At 53.0% G+C, this 21,664-nt stretch overlaps 2 protein-coding genes across 2 annotated transcripts in view; one reads left to right on the plus strand and one right to left on the minus strand.

Moving 5' to 3' along the window:
- Positions 1–19,315, plus strand: part of NECAB3 (N-terminal EF-hand calcium binding protein 3) — a 33,441-nt gene extending 14,126 nt beyond the window's left edge. Inside the window, exons 4-13 of the mRNA XM_058814886.1 lie at positions 821–846; positions 2,135–2,232; positions 13,460–13,596; positions 14,335–14,456; positions 14,856–14,935; positions 15,426–15,479; positions 16,106–16,218; positions 18,006–18,083; positions 18,318–18,409; positions 19,197–19,315. Of these exons, the coding sequence (XP_058670869.1) occupies positions 821–846; positions 2,135–2,232; positions 13,460–13,596; positions 14,335–14,456; positions 14,856–14,935; positions 15,426–15,479; positions 16,106–16,218; positions 18,006–18,083; positions 18,318–18,409; positions 19,197–19,225 (829 nt within the window). The 3' untranslated portion in view covers positions 19,226–19,315. The remainder of the gene's footprint in view (positions 1–820; positions 847–2,134; positions 2,233–13,459; positions 13,597–14,334; positions 14,457–14,855; positions 14,936–15,425; positions 15,480–16,105; positions 16,219–18,005; positions 18,084–18,317; positions 18,410–19,196) is intronic.
- On the minus strand, positions 9,988–11,103 carry ACTL10 (actin like 10). Its single transcript, XM_058814884.1, has one exon. The coding sequence runs from the start codon at positions 11,101–11,103 to the stop codon at positions 9,988–9,990; it is 1,116 nt and encodes a 371-aa protein (XP_058670867.1).
- Positions 19,316–21,664: the final 2,349 nt, after the last annotated feature.

A 21,664-nucleotide genomic window follows, 5' to 3' on the forward strand; every position in this document is an offset into this window, starting at 1 on the left:
AGGGAAGGGAAAAAAAAGGATAAAATAAACAATGCAGTACACTAGAACAACACTGCCAGAGTCACAACCCAGCCTGACACCCTGTGGGTCAGGGTGTTGGCAGCAATCCCATTGGAATTGTGGCTCAGCCCTCCTGCAGTGTCAGGGCTGGTTCTGCTGGAGCAGGGGTCCTGTAGAAAGGTGCAGTCTCTTCCTCTGAAGATCCAGTGGGAGAGGCAGCTGCTGTTCCTCTGGGGAATCCAGTGGAGAAGCTGTGCTGGTGTTCCAGAATCTCCAGATTATATCCGGATAGGAATGCTTGGCTCCTCCCTCTGGGCTCACATCTCCCAATGGGATGCTGTAGTTCTTATCAGCCATGCAGGGACATTCAGTAGCTGTTATCAGCAGGTGTCTCCCCTGAGGGAGGAGTGATTGTGGTCACTCAAAGAGAGAGATAAGGCAAACTGCCCACTTGACAAAGGTAATCTGCCATACGGATGGTAATGGAATACATCTTGCATTGCAATCTTCAACAGGCACCTCCATCCAACCCCTCTCTGTTGTCACAGGTGCTCTCCCAGCACACTCCAGCTCCAGGAGATTTGGTGGAGCAGATTTTCCTGCTCCTTCAGCCCCTGGGTGCTGCAGGGGCTGGCAATGGCTCCTGAGCTGCTGGCTCTGAACCTGTGCAGCTCCCTATTTTTCTAATTCAGTTGTGAAAATACATGAATATGAAAATCCACCAAGACTCAAGACAAGCCCCCAAACCTCTGCTCACCCTCACTATTTCCCCCACACCAGCCCCACTATCTAACAGGAGCTTTTTTTGTGTTTCTTGCAGCAACGTGGACACGGAGAAGTTGTGTGGTAAGTCAGGGATGTTCCTGCTTCCCCTTCCCAGGGTGTGTGTTGGGTTTGTGTGTGTCTGACCTGGGCTGGACTGGGTGGCTCCAAGGTCCCTGTGGCTGGATCCCAGCACAGAGGTGCTTTGCCCAAGGGGAGAGGTGTCTTGGTTTAAAAGGACAGGTGTCTGCTAAGGAAGGCAGGAGCCTCCCCTGAAATGGAAAATGCACTTTCCCTATGAATTATTATAATTTTGAAAGTATAATAATAATTTCAAAATTTTTATTATAATTTTAAAATCACAAGAAAGTTTATTCATTATATTTTAATATTATATTTTAATATTTTAATAATAATTAATTTCAATTAATTATATTGTTAAGAATTAATTATAATTAATTATTAAATTAATTATAATTAATTTACTAAAATAAAATTAATTAAATTAATTATAATTAATTATATAGACTTAATTATATAATTTAATTATAATTATATTTTAATATTTAAATATTTTTAATATTTCTATTTTAATTATTATAATTTTGAAATTAAGGGGCTCTCAGGAAAATATATGGGAGCAGGAATAACAGTTCTTTATTAGGGACAAAATAAAAATAAAATACAAATGCAGTAATATAAAAAAACTACTGCCAGAGTGATCACAGGCCCTGCCCCTGTGTGTCAGGGGGGTGTCCCAGCCCCATGCCATGGGGGCTCAGCCCTCCTGCAGTGCCAGCTGTGGCTCTGCTGCAGCAGGGATCCTGCACAAGGGGGGAGTTTTCCTCTGCAGCTCCAGGGCTGCTGCAGATGGGCCTGGGCTCTCTCTGGCCATGCAGGGCAGCAGAAAGCTGCTCCTCTGGCAATGCAGGGGGCAAAGGCTGCTGTGCTGTGCCAGGCTCAGATTGGATCCAGGTAGGAATGCTTGGCTCCTCCCCTGGGCGGAGCATCTCCCCATGGGATGCTGGGATTGGATCAGCCCTGCAGGGACACTCAGTGGCCATGGACAGCAGAGATCTCCTGGAGGGAGGGTTGGTGTGGGAGAGATAAAGAAAAAACTGCCCCATGGACAGCAGAGATCTGCCCCACCTCTGACAGATGGGGATAGAGTGCACACAGCCCTAAATCACATCTTACAACCCAGAACAATAGGGAAGGACTTTTCGTTTCAGTCCTAGTGGGAGAATGATTCTGGAAAGGGAAGTGAATTCCCTCCTTTGCAGCTCTGGGCTGAGTGTGGGGAGCAGGAGCAGGGGAGGCAGCGATGGAGGTGCTCAGGAGCCTGACCATGGTGTTCTGTTTCCTGCTGCAGATTATTTCTCAGCATACCTGGGGGAATACAGGAATGTTCTCTCTGCCCTGGAAACGCTCAACGCTGCGGTGCTGGCAGCCATGGACAAAACCAAGCTGGTAAGGATGGCACAGGGGAGGGCAGCAGGGTGGGAAACTGGATCTGTGGTGAGCTCAGCTGCTTCTTAGGGTGGAATTTGGGGTTTGGAGGTAGCAAACCCCTCAAATCAGGGATGTCTGTGCATGTGCAGTTACACAGCCTGGAGGAGGGCAAGGGCAGCAGCCTGGTATCAGTGGATGGTGTTTGCTCCTACCTTTCCCAAAAGCATCTTCTGAGAAAGCTGCTCAGGCAAGACTCAATCCACACTCTCAGCACAGCTGGGTCAGCAAAAAGATGTGGAAAGGGTCTCTGTGTAGAGTTCCAATGAGGTTTGTTGTAGAATCACACTGAAGAAACCCAGGGACAAGGACAGGGCAAACAGTGAGTGTCCCTTTTTTAAGTATGGGGTCAAGAGCAATGGTTTGGGGGCACAGGGGCACTACAAAGGGCAGTGACCTGTGAGGAAAGGGCAGATTAACATTGCTGCAGGACACCATGGAAGAAGCCCCTTTCAGCTCACCCTAAGGTGAGAGGCACTCTCAAAGCCTGGGGTGAATTCTTCCAGGGCAACATCCAAGAAGTTTCCCTAATAGGCTCAAAGGTGTTCACAGAGAAGGGTAAATCCAAAACTTTTGTGCTGTGGAGACCTTATCTGTGTTCTGAGGACATCATCCATGCTCTGGGGATATCATCAATGCTCTGGGGACATCATCCCCTCCTTGCAGGGCTCTGGCAGAGCCTGTTCCAGCAGGTCCCTGCAGTGTCCTCCCCACAGACACTTTCAGGGAGCATCACTGGGAGCCTGTGTCGAGTTCTGAGCCAGAACAAAGTGTTTCCCCCCAGCAGTGAGGCTCCAGACTGCCCTGCAGGGCTGGTGGTGCTCAGGATGGAGCCCAGCTTGCAGCACTGAGTGCTGGTTGCAGAAGAGGGGCAGGAACAGCTGCAATTCCTGCTCTCCCAGCCTGGTGCAGGGCTCATTCCTGCCCCAGTGCTCACCCTGTGCTGATGGGAGCAGTTTGGAGGTGCTGATTAGGGCAGGCTCTGAGCCCCAGCTGTGCTGAGCAGCCTCAGGGTAAGGACGATGGGGAAAGGCAGCACTGGAGGGCCCTGCCCAGGGACCAGCAGCTCCTTCTGCACCTGAGCTGTGTCAGAGGGCTCAGCTGTGTGCTTGGGCAGCTGCTGACCATGGGAACAGCCTTTCTTTGATGCGGATGAGGGGCATCATCTGTGTGAATGCTCCTCTGAGCTCTTGGTCAGACAGAGAAGAAAAGGAGGACCAGTCCCACACTCACCAGAGTGGTATTTGTGCCTCTGTAGTGTCAGATCCTCTCTGGGCTTTCCTCTGGCCAAACCCAGCCTGAGTTTGTCCTCTGTGCCTGCAGTTACTGCAGTGCCTGATTGAGCCCTTTTCTGACCCAGAGATGGGGCAACTGAGAGGTGTTTTCAAACCTACGTGTAGAAATCTCATGCCAGGACAGGGAATCTCCTGAAAATGCATTTTCTCATTGGTTCAGATCCCTGGCCTCACTCACAGCTATTAAATACAAGTCCAGAGGGAGAGGAGGAATCCTCTCCAGAGAGCTGTGCTTTATTTCAGTTCCTTTCTGTTCTGTTTTTTGGGTGTTGAATGTGTATAGTTATGTATTTCTGCAAAGGGCAGCACAGTCACTCTCTGCTCCCCAGTATTGCTGTGAGGCATTCACTCCCTCCAAAGCTCCTGTGCCACTGCTGTTCCCTGGAAAACAGAAGCAGGTTTTTCCTGTTGAAGCAAATTTTGCTGGACCTGTTTTTCCACGTGTTTGGATGTGCCTGGAGCTGGGGCAGTGCAGAGTTCCCAGCACTGCTCCCACGCAGGAGGGGTCTGTGCTGATCAGGGGCTCTGACCCAGCCCTGCTGTGCGCAGTGCAGGAATTGATGCTCCTGGGGTCCCTTCCCTGCACTCCCTGCTCTGCTGGGCTCTGCTCTGGGCGGGAGCTGTGGGAGGGATGCCTGGAGGCTGCAGAGATGATAAATGCTGCATTCCTACCTGCTGGCACATGAGTGTGCTCCCACATTTGTATTTGCAGAGTTGGACTTGAGGTTGAGTTGTGATGGGATGAGTGGGCTGGGTTTTAGCCAGAGCTCTCAGCTCTGTGAGCCAGGGCATAGAATTTTACACCTGCCCCTCAGAATTTTACACCACATTACACCTGCCCCTCAATTCTTCTGGTTCAAACACTGCTCTGAGCCCCTTTTGGCCAGAGAGAGCAGCGTTGTGGAAGAACCAGATGAGCTTTCACCCCAGGGAGCTGCTTGTGCACTGAGAAAAATGGAGTGTTGGAACCCTGGTCACTGAGAATTCCAGACTTTCTGTGCTGCCAGGCACTGACCCCCAAGAGAACACTGCATTTAACCTGAGGCCATGGAGAAAGCTTCCAAAATTAAATCGTATAATTAATATTATGAGTGTGTAATTTAAATAGAAGCGTGTAATATCACGTAGTAGAAAACTTATCATTTAAGGTTTTAGAATATAAATATAAAATATATAAATTATATATTAAAATATATATAATATAGAAAATATATATTTACAAAGCTTGTTTTAAAAACTTATTTTATACTATACTTCATACTTAAATATATATACTTATATATATACATTTAATATGTATATATAGTGTATATTCACTATATGTATATAGTGTATATTTACTATATATTTTATATACTATACATTTTTATATATACTATATACAATAGGTATAGTGTATATATAATATATAATATATATAATAATATACTATATTATTACATAGTATAAAAATATATTTTATATATAATATATAAATATTATGTAATACAGTTATATATTTTTATATAATATATAAAATAGATATATTATATATTAAAATATATATAATATATAAAATATATATTTAAAATTTATTTTAAAAACTTACTTTATACTATACTTCATACTTAAATATATATACTCATAAAAATACTTTTAAATATGTATATATAGTATATATACACTATATGTATATAGTGTATATTTACTATATATTTTTATATACTATATTTTTATATATACTATATGTATAGTATAGTATATATAAAAATATATACATATATATATTTTTATATAAAAATATATACATATATATACTATATGTATAGTATATTTTATATATAATATATAAAATATATATAGTATATATATTTTATATAATATATAAAATATATAGTATATATAATATATACTATATATATTTTAATATATACTTATATATATAAAATATTTACTTATATACTTTATACTTATGCTAACACTTTTAAAACTTATTTTTAGTTTCATTTCTCTCTCAACAATGTCTATCTTATTCTATCATATTTATAAGCTAACATTTCTTATCTCAATGTTTACATACAAATATGTACTATGTGAGCCTTCTGTCAGATTTTAAGATTTTTCTATAAATCCCACACTGCAGGAGCTCTGTGTGTGTATGAGCAGCAAACCCTCTCCTGGTTGTTTTTATGAATTTACAGGTCAGCAGGAGGAAACCAAACCATTAGGGGTTCCCATGCCTCCATCCTCCCTCACTAGGAACATGCTGAAGAAAATTTGCCTTGTCTAGAAAAGAGTTTTTGACATTCTGTCATTCCCACTTATTTGTAAAATATAACTTGGTAGCTGTGCTGTAGTGTGCTAATTACACCTTATTTTGTGGCTGAACTTCATGTTTGCAGTATAATTGTGTAGGGGTAGGAGGTGAACAGAGGAAATAGCTCAGAAAACAGCCTGATGTTTCTCACAGGGGGTCTGTGTGCTGAAATCTTTCCATTCTCCAGTGTGCAAACACTGCAAGCCCTCACATAAATACCTCTCCAAGGCAGGCAGCCTCATTGACCCTCTGACAGGAATTATGTGGCCACCCATTCTGTCCTGAGCTCAACTATCATCATAAAAAAATCAGTAAAACCCCTCAAAAGCAAAATTATAGCAGCTCTTGTCAACTTGGTGATTTTCAGCTGGGTAAACAGGGCTGAAATACCAGTGCAGGACCAAAATTCCTTTGTCTTGAGCTTGCTGAGTTATTTCCTTTTCCATGAGCACAAAATGCTGTGCTTGGTGAGTTTATTGATAAGAGGTTTGACCTCTGTGCAGCATCTGATGAGAGGATTTTGGGTTTTTGCCCCAAAATGAGGAGTGCAATGGGGACTGGATTTTAAGTTCTTTCTCTCCCTGGCACGAATTTTCCCAAATTGCTGCAGAAATGTGGAGCAGCATTTTGAGCTCTCCCGGGGATGGCTATTTCCAGAAGGTTCCCCTGGGTGTGCTGTGTTTGATGAGGCAGCTGGCACTGCCATGTCCCCATGGGACCCTGTGCAGCCACGTCCCCTCCTGGCACAGCCTGCCCTGGGCTGCCAGGGGGGTTTAGGGATGCCACCCCACACTGCTGCCTGTGCCTGTGTGTTTGGGGTTGTTAGGAAATTCATCCACAAACACCAGAGGTTTATGTCCAAAAAGGAGACACAGGAGTCCTTTTACTTTATTCCAATAAAGGGAGAGGCCATGGGGCATTCCCCTGGCGTGTCTCTAATTTTTGGAGGACTCAGCCTCTTTTTTGTCCCAACTTCCCAGCCACATTTCCCCTCTCTCTTTCCCCACTGGCTGAGGTACTTGGGAATTACAGACTGAATCACCTGATACTGAAGATTTCCCTCTCATATGTAACCCTCCTTTTTGATTTTCAATTCTTATGGTATTTAGGGGTTTTTCTTTCCCGTTGTTTCTTTCTTCTTTCCATATCCAGTTTCATTTATCAGCAAACCTACAGTTTATTTGTAAAAGCAAATATCTTTTTCCATTCATCAATCAGTGCAATCCTTCCCATTGTTTCTTTCATTGTTTATCTACCAGCAGACCCACAGCTTGTTTGGAAAGACAAATCCACTGTTCCTCTCAGGGTGTAGGGGCTGCCCTGGGTGAGCTGTGGGGCTCAGGGCAGGTGGGATGTGGTGTTGGTGAGAGCAGCTCTGTCCCTGCCATAAAACTCCATCCATGGGGGATGTGGGGCTTGGGGCATTCAGATGGGAGCTGAGAGGATGAGGAGTGCTGGGAGGAAGGGTTGGTGCCAGATTATGCTCTTTTCTGACCCAGAGATGGGGCATCTGGGAGGTGTTTTAAAAACTTATATTCTATTTTTAACAATACAATAACAATATTCTACTTTAACAATACAATTTTGTACTGAGTTTCAGTACAAAAAAAATCCATAATTAAATGTTACTCCCCATCATCCTATATACAGAAACCCAGGTTTGTAGTACAATTAATTATACTACCTCAGTACCCCCTAAAAATAAAATTAGTAAACTAAATATATTCCCACAGGAAGGTGAGTGATGTGACTGGGGAGAAGCCTCCAAGCCCCAGGGCAGGAGAAGTGTTTGTGTGCCCAGGGCTGGAAGGACACCTCAGGGAAGGGAGCACACCTCATTTGCCTGATGCTGGGGGAAGGGCCCTGGGTGGTGCCAGAGGGATGACAGGGCTTGGATTTGGATTTTGGGCACTGAAACTGATGCCCTGTGAAGGCTGACCTAGAACAGAGGCTGGACAGAGCTAAAGAATAAAGCAGGGATTTATTCAAAGGATCTCCTCCATGGATCCACCTTGGGCAGCACAAGAGCCCATCCAGGGCTGCACCCAAGATGAACCAAAATGGTCCCAAAATGCACGGCCGGGCACGGGGTCTGTCACTGTGATCAGTTCTGCTCCATTTGCACCTTGCAGTTCATTGTCCCATTCCAGCTTTAGCCCCTGCAGTCCCACCCTGCTTGTTTTTCTCTCTCCAGCCCACGGTGTTTGTGCTCCTGGGCTGAGATTTGGATCATTTGTCCTTGGTGCCCAGCTGGAGCAGGAATTGTTTTGTTTCCCTGCTCTGTGCACAGAGCTCACCATCCCATAATATGAAGCTCAGACCCACACACTAAAGCAGCACAGAATATGAAAAATAGAAAAGCTAAAACCTGATGCATCAGAACTGACTGTGCAGGGCTGTGTGTTGGGTGAATGATGTTCCTGCTGTGCCCCCTGGGCACTCTCTCTCTCAAGGTGTGTCCTGGGGATGTTGGAGTGTCTTTGTTCCCCTTCAAGCAGGGAGTGGTCCAGGCTGGCAGGAGGTGGGCAGGCACAGAGGGGCAGTGCTGCCAGGGCTTTCAGTGCCTGCACACCCTGGGAGGAGGAGGAGAAGGGTGGGCAGGGATCCCCAGCCCTGAGATCTCCATTTCTGGGGCTGTGGGTACAGAAGGCTTTGTGGGAGCACATGGGATGCTTGGCTGGGAGATGCAGAGCTGGAGCTCAGTTTGCTGTGGCTGCATCTTGTCATTGTGGCTGCCATCCTGTCTCTGAGGCAGGAAAATGAGATTGATTTTCCAGCAGGGATGAAACCCCCATCCCCCTGGCCCCTGGTGCTGGGGGGAGCTGTGACCATCCTTTGCTGGCTCCAGCCCAGAGCTTGGGGGATGAGCATCCATCCTGTCCACTCTCTCCAATTTCCTTCCCTTCCTTTCCCATCGAGCCACAGCTGTGCCCAGTCAGACACAGCTCCTGGACTGGCACAGAGCAACCAGAGAGCCATGAGGGGCTCAGGACCCTCCCCACTGCTCCCTTTCTTTGGCACCAGCAGTGGAAGGGTTACAATGAAATCCATCTGTGCAGAGCTTCTGGAATTCCAGATCCTCAGCGTGCTGGAGAGAAACTCAGCAGGAATTGGAAATATTTGACCCCAGTGATGGGGTGGCATTGCTGGACATGATTTTGGACATGGTTCATGGATCTGGGGGGGTGAGGGCAGTTCTGGGTGCTGCAGCCTTAGGGGTCACACGAGGATACCCAGGGAGGGCAGGGATGCTGCTCCAGCCTTGTCTTGTCCAGGACAGGGGTGAATTTCTCCTGGTGGATGCTCCTGGGGAGCAGCCAGCCCTCCTGCATCATGTGCAGGCTCCTTCCTCGCCCTCCCACTGCTGCTCCTGTCTTTCTCAGAGCTCACGGTGACTCCTGTGGTTTCTGTGTCCCTTGGGGAGCTGGCACGGGGCTGGCCATGGGGACAGCAGTGTGCTGTGACAGCTGGGCTGTGCTCCCCAGCTGTTCCTTCACCACCTCTGATCCCTTTCAGATCATCTGCCCAGCTGAGTGAGTTCAGGCAGGCAGTGCCAGGTGAGGAAATGCCTGCTCAGGGAGCTGAGTTGGCTCCCTGCAGCACTAAACAACCTTTAGACCAAAATTAAAGGAGTGAAAGCTGCTTTTAGCTCATCTTCCTCAGCCAGTGCTGACCTGTTCCAGTGCCAGGTGGGAAATCACCTCCTGCAAGGAGTGGCTGCAGTGCAGGTGCTCTGGGGACCTTGCCCTGCTCAGCTCCTTCCTCCCACACCTGTGGCTCCCCTTGGGGGTCCTGCAGCTGGAGAAATTCCCTTCCTCATCCTGGCAGCTGCATTTCCAGTTGGGAAATGCAGCCTGGAGCATTAGGATTGCCTAAATGTACCCAGAGGAGGCAGTCAGCATGGCCTGCATCCCCAGCATGAGCCCTAATTGTTTTCCAGCCTGAGAGGAGACACCTTTGTTAGACAGGAAACAACCTGGAGTGTCAATGAAAGCACTTTGCTTCTTTTGGGGCACTTTATTGACTTTGCAGCCCTGCAGCAGCACAGGAGCCACTCAAGCACTGCTGCAGCTGCCCCTGGGGCAGGGCAGTGTTTCAGTGCCACAGGGGATGGCTGCCACCTCCCTACTGGAATTTTGTGTGCACATACTGGGCCCCGTGCTCCTGGTACTCTCCCTTTGTCATCCAGGTGTGCTGGAAGGAGGTGAGCGAGGCTGCCATGGAGCCCCCAGCCCAGGCTGCCGTGGCCCTCTTGGGGCTGGCCAGCACCTCGATGTGCACTCCTGCTCCTCGGAACAGCAGGTTCAGCTCCAAGCACATCCTCTCAGGAAAGCCAGGGAACATGGAGGAGCCCCCTGAGAGCACGATGTTGCCCAGCACGTGTCTCCTGGCCTGCTGGGGCACGGTGTGCAGGCTCTGCCAGGCCAGCTGGTGCAGGCCAGGGCAGCTGAGCTGCAGCAGCTCGGGCCGGAACAGCGGCTCGGGGCAGCAGAAGCGCTCCTTGCCCAGGGTGATCCAGCGCCCGTCAGGGGTCTGGAATCTGGCTGGATGATGGGATCCCTCCTCCTGGAGGTCTCCCTCATAGTCCAGGGACACGTAGCAGCACTGCTCCTTCAGCTGGGTCAGCACCTTCTTTGTCAGGGCCTGCAGCCCCAAGGGCTCCGTGTGGCTCTGCTGCAGCAGCAGCTGGTGCAGGTACCTGGACAGGTGATCCCCGGCCACCCCCAGGCTGCGGGTGCCCTTCCTCAGGGTCTGGCCCCCCCAGACAGAGGTGACATGGGACACGGCCGCCCCGGCCTCCACAGCCAGCCCCGTGACCCTGCCGTGGGCACAGAGCGACAGGAACCCGGTGTTGGCCAGGTGCAGCGCGGGCACCCCCAGGCCCTCGAACAGCACCTCGGCCGCCTTCACCCTGTCGGTGCCAGGGCAGGACGGGGACTCTGCCAGCAGCACCGGGTGCTCCTCTGGGGACACCTTGAGGCAGCAGCAGATCAGGTGGTCCCACAGGGTTCTCATGCTGTGCCAGTCCTCAACCAGGCCGTACCTGAGCGGGCAGCGCCGCGGGGCCGGGGTCGAGCAGCACGGGCTCTCCGTGCCAGGGCGGGGCTGCCAGGGGTCCCAGGGGGTGCCCAGGCTGCAGGGCAGCAGCGTCCTCAGCACGCACTGGGGCTGCTCCTGGCCTGCGAAGCCGCCCCGCGTGAAGCGGCTGCCGCTGTCGATGACCACCGCGGGCTTCAGCATGGCTGGGGCTCCTGAGGGATAACAGGCATGGAGGAACAGCCTGCAGTGGGAGAGGAGGGGTCTGGTGAGGGCAAAGCAGGCTCAGGTGCCTGCGCTGCCCCACTGGAGGACAGCAGTGTCTGCTCTGGAAGTGGCTGGGTTTGTCCCTCCTGTTCCCTGTCTCACTGAGCATCCCTCCTTGTCTCTATCCCCTGAGGTTCTGTGACAGTGCAAGGACAGAAGTTCAGGTGGTTTTAAGGAAGCAAGGGAACACTGGACAGGAAAATTAAGTGTGTGGACCAAATCCTGGGCTGTATCTGAAGGAGAGGTGCCAGAAGGTCAAAGGAGGTGACTCTGCTCATCTACTCTGCTCTTGTGAGACCCCATTTGAAATATTGTGCACAGCTCTGGTGTCTCCACCAGAAGGACATGGAACTGTTGGAGCAATTCCAGAGGAGACCACAGAGTTTCTGAGGGTACTGAAACACCTCCCCTCTGGAGACAGGCTGAGAGAACTGGGATGGGGCTCTTGAGGCTGGAGAAGAGGAGGTTGTGTGGAGACCTCCCAGCACCTTCCAGGGTGTGAAGGGGCTACAGGGAAGCGGCAGAGGACTCTGTCAGGAGCTGTGGTGACAGCACAAGGGGAATGGGATCAAACTGAAAGAGGGAAAATTTAGGTTGGATATTAAATGCATGAAGTTCTTTGAGGGTGAGGGTGGGCAGACCCTGGGACAGATTTCCCAGAGCAGCTGTGGCTGCCCCTGGATCCCTGGAAGTGCCCAAGGCCAGGTTGGACAGGGCTTGGAGCCATCTGGGACAGTGGAAAGTGTCCCTGCCATGGCAGGGGACATTGGATCTGGATGATCTCTGAGGTCCATTCCAATCCCTTAACATCCTCTGATTCCATAAATGGTGCTGCCAGCAGAGCCCATAGCACACAGAGAGAAGCTGAGAGGAGCTGTGATCCCAGCTGGCAGAGAAGGGCAGGAGTCTGGGGTGCCTCTGTGTGTGTCCAGGCCCTTCCCTGGCTCTCTGTGCCTCCCAGACCTGCCCCTGTGGCATGGTGTGCCTCTTGACCTGTTCTTTGGGCACTCTCCAGGCCAGGTGACCCTTTACAGGACAGAGTCTCCAGCTATGTTAGGGAAGGTGTAGGTTGGATATTAGGAAGAAGTTTTTCACCAAAAGAATAATAAAGTACTGGAGTGCTCTTCCCATTCAAGTATGCACCCCAGGGAGGTGGTGGAATCACCATCTCTGGGTGTGTTTAAAAAAAGACTGCACATGGCACTTGGGGCTATAGTCTGGTTGAGGTGGTAGGGCAGAGGTTGGACTCGATGGTCTTAGAGGTCTCTTCCAACCTCATTATTCTGTGATCTGTGAGTCTGTGATTCTGTGATTTGTTCTCCCCATAGCTTCTCACATGCCCCTCTGGTTGCACTTTTACACCACCCATCAGGAATTCATCAGGGAGTGTCTCATGGGAGCAGCCAGGCTGGCACTGTTTCCCTGGGCATAGAGGGCACAAAGCCAGCCCTGCCAGTGGTGAAAGGGTCCCTGGAGGAGCTGCCAGCACCCAGGGGCCACCACAGGCTCCCAGCCTGTCCCCAAGCCCTGCAGTGTGTGAGCAGGGGCACAGGGGATGCTGTGCCAGCCTGGGGCCCTCCCTGGGGCTGGGGCTGTCCCTGAGGGTGACCCTGACCTTGTGGCTGGTGTCCATGTGCCCTCCTGGAGCTGGCAGGGCTGGCCTGTGGTGCTGGGCAGGGGTGCCCATGGAACCACGGCTGCATGCCCTGCTGTGATCTCACAGCAATGCACCCCGAGGGTTCTCCTGCCCCACAGCCTCACTTCTACCCCCAAGTGTCACTTGTTGTGATAATTAAAATTTGATCAAAACCCACCCTGTTGCAGACATCTTTTCATTAAAAATCTTTCCTTAAGATTTTTTCCTCCTGAGAAGCTGAGAGGCCTCAGGAACAAAATGTAAACATTGATTATCTGCTGCTGTGGAATGCAACAGGTGCATCTGTGATTGGTCTCATGTGGTTGTTTCTAATTAATGGCCAATCACTGTCAGCTGGCTCAGACAGACTGAGGCAGCTGCCTTTGTTATCATTCTTGTTTTTCTAGTCTTAGCTTAGCTAGCCTTCTGAGATGAAACCTTTTCTTCTGTTCTTTTTAGTATAGTTTTAATGTAATGTATATCATAAAATAATAAATCAGCCTTCTGAACAAGGAGTCAGATCCTCATCTCTTCCCTCACCTGAAAACCCCTGTGAGCACTGTAACACCACCCCATTTTGTTTGTTTAAGGGACAGCCCCTTCCAGGTGTGGCCCTGCACAGGGGCAGGTCTGACAGGTGCTGTCCCCTCTGCCCAGAGGTACGAGACAGCCTCCAAGATGGAGCAGTTCCTGACGCGGTTCCTGCTGCGGGAAACCATGCACCAGCTGCAGTCCCTGCAGGCGTCCCTCGAGTGTGCTGTGGACACCGTGGAGGAGCAGGCGGGGCGGGAGAGGTACAGGGGTGGGGTGGGATGGGGTGGGAGAGGTGGGACAGGGTGGGACGGGAAAGGTACCGAGATTGGATGGGAGAAGTACCAGAATGGGGCAGGAGAGGTACTGGGGTGGGACACAAGAGGTATCAGGGTGGGAGAGGTACTGAGGTAGGATGGGAGAGGTACTGGGCTGGGACAGGACAGGTACTGGGACAGGAGAGGTACGGGATGGGATGGGATGGGATGGGATGGGATGGGATGGGATGGGATGGGATGGGATGGGATGGGATGGGATGGGATGGGATGGGATAGGATGGGAGAGGTACTGGGGTGGGATGGGAGAGGTGGAACAGGGTGGGACGGGAAAGGTACCAAGGTTGGACAGGAGAAGTACCAGGATGGGACACAAGAGGTACTGGGCTGGGACAGGACAGGTACTGGGACAGGAAAGGTACTGGGATGGAATGGGAGAGGAGAGGTACCGGGGTGGGACAGCAGAGATGGGACAGGGTGGGGTGGGAGAGGTACTGGAATTGGACACGAGAGAACAGGGTGGGACAGGAGAGGTGGGAATGGGTGGAACATGAGAGGTACCAGGTGGGACACAAGAGGTACTGGGTAGAACATGTCCAGCCCCTGTCTCCAGCCCTGCTCCTCACAGCCAGCAGCCCTTTTCCAGCCCAGTGCCAAGCTGACACCTCCAGGAATGGCTTCAACCCCTCCTTTTGCTTTTTTTTTTTTTTTTTTGTTTAATTCCAGAAAAGAGATCAAGAACTCGCAGACTTCGGTTGGCCTGAGGTCAGGGAGGCGCTGTGGGCGCAGGGGACAGAAGAACGTCTGTCTGTCCCCAGCAGACCCCTACTCTGGGATGCTGACAACAGGTACCTGCTGTTCCTCAGTTCTTTGTGTCCTGCTGGAGCCTGGAGGGGCTGTGGGACCAGCACAGAATCACAGTAAGGTGGGAAAAGACCTCCAAGATTGAATTCAACCATTCCCCCAGCTCTGCCAAGTCCACCTGTAACCTGTGTCCCCAAATGCCACATCTCCAGCAGCACTGGGCAGTGAGGGCTCCTCCAGGATGGAGCCTGGAGCATCTCACCCAGGTGCCAGCTGGAGCTTCTTGGGGATGTTGTGTCTCTTGGACCGTAGGAAAAAAATTAAGTTTTTTGGATTAAATCCGAGGTTTAGAAGATTTTGTGGGGTTTGGGTCTTGAGCAAGCTTTGGCCATGACAAAGCTGAGCTTTTTTTGGGTGACACCTCTGTGCCCTTTGCCCTGCAGGTGTTTGTGTTGAGGACAACAGCCAGTGGATGGCTCAGATCAACAGGCTCCAGCAGCTCATCGAGAAGCTGGAGTGCAAGGTGTGTGTGTGCCCAGGGGGTGCTGGGGCTGCCCCGCACCTGGGCACGGCCACAGCAGTGCTGGGACCCCCCTCCCATCAGTGCCAGCACCCCCTGTTCAGCCCTGGCATTGGCACAGAGCTGCCCCAGCCCTGCATGCCCTTCCCCCAGCTCTGCTGACCCTGTCCTGCCTTCCCCGGGGGGCTGAGGAGTCCCCCAGGCCCCAGTGACCCCACAGGTGAGCAGGGCACAGCCCTGCCCTGCCCAGGTGCCACAGGGAGTGTCCCTGGGGCGGTCCCCAGCTGTCCCTGGGCTGGTGCCACTCCTGCTGCAGAGCTCTCCTGGTAACTCTGGCTTATCCCAGATGAACTCTGGTTCATCCCAGTAACACTGGCTTTTCCTGGTAACTCTGGTTTATCCCAGTAACTCAGGTTTATCCCAGTAACTCTGGTTTATCCCAGTAACGCTGTTTTTTCCTGGTAAATCTTGTTTTTCCCTGGTGCTTACGCAGAGCCCCCGCCTGGAGCCACTGAAGGAGGAAGCCATGTGCAAGGGACAGGATGCAGTAAGTCCTTGTCCCTGTCCTGTCCCTGTCCCCATCCCTGTCCCTGTCATTTCCCTGTCCCTGTCATTTCCCTCTCCCCATTCCTTTCCCTGTCTCTACCCCTGTCCCTTTCCGTGTCCTGGTCCCTGTTCCCATCCCCATCCCTGTCCCCATCCCTGTCCCTGTCCCTCTGTCCCTATCCCTGTCCCTGTCCCCATCCCTGTCCCTGTCCCCATCCCTGTCCCTGCCCCTGTCATTTCCCTGTCCCCATCCCTGTCCCTGTCCCCATCCCTGTCCCTGGTGTGCGGTGCCCCCTGTCCCACGCTGCCCATCCTACAGCCCTGCCGTGCCCCGCTGATGGCGCAGCCTGGGGACAAGTGCAGCTCCCTCGTGTCCCTGCCAGCCCCGAGGGTGGCACCCTCTGCCTGTGAGTGCCCACAGAGCCAGGGGAGGGGTCCCCAAGGGGAGGGGTCCCCGAGCCCCTTTCTGGGGGGATCTGCAGCAGGACCCCCCCAGGGGGATGGAGCATCTCCTGTCCAGGTGGGCAGCACCCCTCGGTGTCCCCGCTGTCCCCAGCGCTGCGGTGGCACCGGAGGGGAGCAGGGGGCGGGAGGGGACAGCCCCTGACCCTGTGCTGTCCCTGGCAGCACATCCTGGTGGCCAAGAGGCAGATCTCGGTGGCCACGAGCAGCATCGAGCAGTTCCGGAGGGCGGTGCGCTCCTACACCGAGGGCACGGCCGGCCACAGCAGCTGCCTGCAGTGAGTGCTGTGTGTGCTTTATGGGCGTTTTTGGGGTGTTTTGGGGGTGCTTTGGGGGTGCTTTGGGGGTGTTTTTGGGGTGTTTTGGGGGTTCCCCCCCAGAATTGGTGGCGGGGAACAGGGTGGGACAGCAGAGGTACTGGGGTGGGAGAGGTACTAAGGTAGGATGGGAGAGGTACTGGGCTGGGACAGGACAGGTACTGGGACAGGAAAAGTACTGGGATGGGATGGGAGAGGAGAGGTACCGGGGTGGGACAGCAGAGATGGGACAGGGTGGGGCAGGAGAGGTACTGGGTAGGATGGGAGAAGTACCAGGATTGGACACGAAAGGACTGGGGTGGGACAGGAGAGGTGGGAATGGGTGGAACACGAGAGGTACCAGGTGGGATGTGCCCACCCCTGTCCCCAGCCCTGCTCCTCACAGCCAGGGTTTTAGGGGGACACAGGGGTGTGTGGGGGGTGTTTTGTGTGCGAGGCTGGGCTGGGAGCTGGCAGGCAGCGTGCCCCCAGTGCCATCCCATCCGCTGCAGGTTCCCAGTAAGAACCAGTGCCTGGGGAGGAGTGGGGGGTTTGTGCCAGCAGGAGTGGCTGTGGAGCGTTCCTGTGAGTGAATACAGCACCAAAGGACTCAGCAGCAGTGGAAGGTCCAGGGCAGGGCTCCTGCAGAGCTCTGGTGGATGCAGAGCCTGGGGGAGCTGCCACAAGCACCTGAAGCTGCCCTGGGGAGGCCAAGGCTGCCCCAGAGCCCTGCAGGGCCATGGCAGTGCCAGGCTGGCCCTGCTGGCACAGCTGCTCCCTCCCTGTGCCACGGGCACTCCAGGCTGCCTCCAGCAGGGAACGTTCCTGCTGCTCCCGTTTCGAGTGTCCTTCCTCAGCTCTTCACTGTCAACAGCACAAATTCACATTTTCAGTGACACGTGTGGTGGAGAGAATGGGAGGGGTTTTGTTTGGAATTGATGGGTTTTATCTCATCAGGGTTATTTGTGGAGGCAGCAGGGTGGTGGTGTGTGGGCTGTGAGCACAAAGCTGAGCCTGGGGACACTCTGTGGGGCTGGGTCCCTGCAGGGCATCACAGAGCCCCGTGTGGAGCAGGGCACAGAGCCCCAGAGCTGCTGGGTGACATTCTGGGCTGTCCCCCAGGGCCTGGCCCCCTCAGCAGCTGCAGGAAGGCTTGGCCTCAGCTGGGATTGCTGCTGCTGCTGCCCAGCACAGCTGCTTCACCTGGCACAGCTGCACCCCAGCACTGCAGGGCTCTGGGGCAATTTCTTACTGTGTTTTATTATTTCTTACTCCTCCCCAGCACCAGCCCCAGCCTCTCCTGGGCACCAGGGAATGGGGAATTATCATTCTGGGGACAGAGAGCTGGGGGTCTGGGCTGGGGGCTCAGCTCCTGCCCCCCTGCCTCAGTTCCCCCCGTGTGAAGGGTGACACCAACCTGCTCCAAGGGGCTGGAAGGATGAGATGTGGTAGTGCTGGGGAGGAGAAAGAAATAATAAAACACAGTAAGAAATAATAAAATAGAGTAAGAAATAATAAAATACAGAAGCTGCTGGTTCCTGGGCAGCAGCAAAGAGCAGTGTGAGTGCTGTACAGCTCCTCTGCCACCTGGACACAGGAGCCGTGGAGCAGGAATTGGGTTTGGGATCATCTGGAGATGTGAATGCACCCAAAATGTGCTTTGGGAGCTTTGTGGGGAGAGTGATGGGCACAGCAGTGCCCTGCTGTGCCAGGGCCATGCCAGGGCCGTGCCAGCCTGCCCAGGGCTCAGGGTCCCTCTGTACCCACAGTGTCTCTGCCTGCAAGCTGACTGACGAGCCCTGCTTCATCCTGTACGAGTTTTGGCAGGACGTGACCTCGTGGAGAAGGTGGGGCAGTGCCCATGTGAGGGGCTGGGGGCTCACAGGGGGTGCCCCCTGCTCCCTTCCCGTGCCCAGCCCATCCCCCTGCCCTGCCCTGTGTGCCCTGGGACAGCTGCAGCTCACAGGGGGGGAGCACCCCCATAAAGGGTTTGGGGAGCAGGGGCTGGGGGTGCAGAAGCTGCTCTGTGTGGGCACAGGGCCTGGCACCACATCCCCCTGAACCCACACCCTGTTTTCCAGCCATTTGCAGTCCAGCTGCAGCAAGACCTTCCAGCAGTCCATCCTCAGCCTGCTGGAGTCCCCAGAGCTGCTGACCACCATGCTGTTCCCAGGTGAGGCTGCCCCAGCCCTGCTCTGGTGCTGCACAGGGCAGGAGCAGGCACTGGGGCTCCCTTCAGGGCACAAAATCCCTTTGGAGTGACCTAAATGAGATTTTTCAAGCCTCAGGGTGAGACCTGTTGTCCCCAGCAGGTTTGGCTGTGTGAGCTGGGCTCTGTCCCCTGCCCAAGGTGGGGACAGCCAGGAGCAGGGACACTGCCCAGGCAGCAGATAAGCTGAGTCCTGGCCCAGATACACCTGGAGCCTCATTTTGTGTTTCCCCTGAGGCTGAACCTGCTCTGCAAAGTGCTGCTGCTCCCAGCTCAGTGCCAGGGGCTCCAGCCCAGCTGGGGCAGGGGCAGGCCAGCACAGGGAATGTGCCATTGCCAGGGTACCCATGGAAGTGGCACCAGCTGTGGGGACTGGGAACCAAATTCAGCCCCAGTTTGCTTTCAGGGATCACTGCAGGGTCTTGGAAAATATTTGTCCATAAAACATGGATTAAATTGGACTGAAGAACCCTGCTGCTCCTGAGCTGCCAGTGCCACTGACCACATTCCCAGTGCCACTGACCACACTCCCAGTGCCACTGACCCCACTCCCAGTACCACTGACCCCATTCCCAGTGCTCTCCTGCAGAATTGCCACAGTTCCAGGGGTTCCCCCCTCTCCAGGCTCCCTGCCCAGGGTGGGGTGGGTGCTTTAGGGCCCTGCAGGGTCAGGTCCCCCATCTCTGCCACCCCAAATCCCCACTCCCAGTCTCACACTGCCCTCAGCTCCCTGCTTTCCCTCTCTTCCCAGCCTCCTGGTGGATCATGAACAACAACTGACCCGGGCCAGCGTCTCCAGGACCCCATCAGCATGCGGGAGGACGTGGGCACAGCCTCTGTCACCTCTGTCACCTCCCTGTCCCTCCATTCCCTCCTGAGGCCAGCGGGGGCTGCCTGCCCTCGGCCCTGCCGGTGTTTTGCTCCTTTGCTCTTTTCATGTTAATTTATTTATTTCTCCTGCTCCCAAGCCGGTGTCTGAGCTGCCTGGGGGGCTCTGGGTGGGGTGGCAGCCCAGGAGCATCCCAGGAGCCTTCAGTCCTTATTGCACTCAGCTCCTCTTCCTCCTGGCTCTGAGCTGCCCAGGGATGGGCAGGGGACACAGCACTGGCCAGCTGTGACACCCAGCCCAGGGAGCCAGGTGGCCTGATATGGATTGTCAAGAGTGTTTTATAGGGGAAAAATATTTCCTGCAGTGCTCCTGGCAGGGTGTACCTGCTGATGGCCTGCCACGCTGGCAGCACGTGGCTCTGAGGCTGGCACTGTGCCCCAGCAGCTGTGCCCATGGCTGGACCTGTCCCCAGCACTGCCAGGGAGGGACAGAGGGGCTCCAGTCCCTGCTCAGCTCCCAAAACCCAGCCCTGGCACCGGGCAGTGGTGCCAGGAGTGGAGCTGAGGCAGTGGGAAGGGGTCTGGGGTGAGGGGAATGAGTGAGGGAGGAGGGCTGGGGCAGATCCCACCTGCTCCAGGGGGCACTGGGGCTTTCTTTGCAGCAGCAGAGCCTCTGCTGAGCTGGGGGAAAATGCATTGTGACAGCCTCCACAGTGGGATGGCACAGGGGACAGGAGGGACACCAGCTGTGGGAATCCATAAAATCAGAGGGTTTGGGGAAAGCTGCAAAAGGCACAGCAGATCTGTGATTAGAGCTAAGCAGCCCCATGAGATTGGTCAGATTCCCACAACCAGCCACCCCCCTGGCCTGGAGAACATCATCCTTGTGCATCCAGTGTGGCCCCAGGGGTGCCTGCACCCCCAACCCTCACTCACCTGGGACCTGCTACCACCCCAAAGCTCTTCTCCACTCCGTGTGGGTGCTGCTCCAGCAGAACCATCAGTCTGAATGTTTTTGCCCCAGTCCCTGGCTGCAGGCAGGAGAAGCTGTGCCTGAAGGGGCAGGGGGTGCAGCTCCTCCTGGGGACCCCAATCACACTGTGCTGGGTGGGTGTGACCCAGGGGTGACAGCACAGCAGGGCTCACTGGGTTTTAGGGTGCTTGTTTTGCTCCAGAAGGAGCTGCCTGTGTTGGGGTGCAGGGGCTGACCTGGCTGGTGGCAGCAGGAACCTGCAGGGATCAGGGAAGCTCCTGCTTGGAGGGACAGCCCAGCCCAGGGCAGGCTCAAACCCAAACCCAAATCCCCTCCCAGGGATGGGGGGCAGAGCCTGGCCCTGTCCCCATCCCCAAGCACCCCAGTGTTTGTCTGATTATCAATTCTTGCTGCTTCCCTGGCCAAAGCCTGGATTTGCTCAGACCAGGGGACAGCAGAAGTGGCTCAGCCCTGGGCAGGGACAGCTGCAGGGCCACATTCCTGCCCCTGGGAATGACAAACAAAAGGATGCAGGGATGTGCTGGAGCCACAGCAGCACCATCAGGAAGGGACAGGCTGTGCCAGGGCACTGCCAGGGTGGGTCAGAGAGGGGCAGCCACAGGGGCAGCCCTGCAGCAGGCTCTGTTTGGGATTCCTGAGCTGCCTCCCCAGCCCCATGTAGGGTTCACCCCTCAGTTTTGGGTTTTTCACTACTGGATTAATGTTTGCAGCAGCCTGGAGATCAAAATCCTCTGGTTAAGCCAAGGTGTGGGCATGGGCATCCCTGGGGGGCACAGCTGGCAGTGGCAGCTGGGACAGCACCCTGCAGGCTGCTCTGTGCTCACATAAAAAAATAACATTTTAAAAAAGCTCAGAAAACAACACACTGAGCTGTAAACTCAGAGAAATCACTGGGGACAGGGCTGAACTCAGCTCTGCCAGGCTTTGCCCACAGCATCACCACCACAGAGGAGGAAATTTCTGTCCCTAAAAGCCCAAGGTGTGGCAGCATCCCCCAAAAACCCCAAGAGCTGCCTGAGCACTGCTGAAAACCTCTGTCCCTTCCCAGAGAGAAGGGGAGCTGGAGGATGAATATAGTCTTTTTATTGACTACTTTGGAGTAGAACAAACTAAATACATCTGTAACAGTTTGGGTTCCTTTATACAGGACATTAAATAAGTTATGCACAGGAATGAAGTAACAAATTTCTATTACAGAATTAAATGTCAAAAAAAAAAATAAAAATAGAAACCTTAACCCAATGTCTTCCCACACCCCAAGTTCACATTTATCATTCCATCTTTAAAAAAAAACAACAAAAAAGAAAAGAAGCAATCATTCTAATCATGACTGTTAGTATTTCATTCATTTACACTGGGGTTAATTTTAATACACAGCCATCAAAGTTGCATGAGAA

Source organism: Ammospiza caudacuta, chromosome 15 (assembly GCF_027887145.1).
Source record: "Ammospiza caudacuta isolate bAmmCau1 chromosome 15, bAmmCau1.pri, whole genome shotgun sequence".
NCBI lineage: Eukaryota > Metazoa > Chordata > Aves > Passeriformes > Passerellidae > Ammospiza > Ammospiza caudacuta.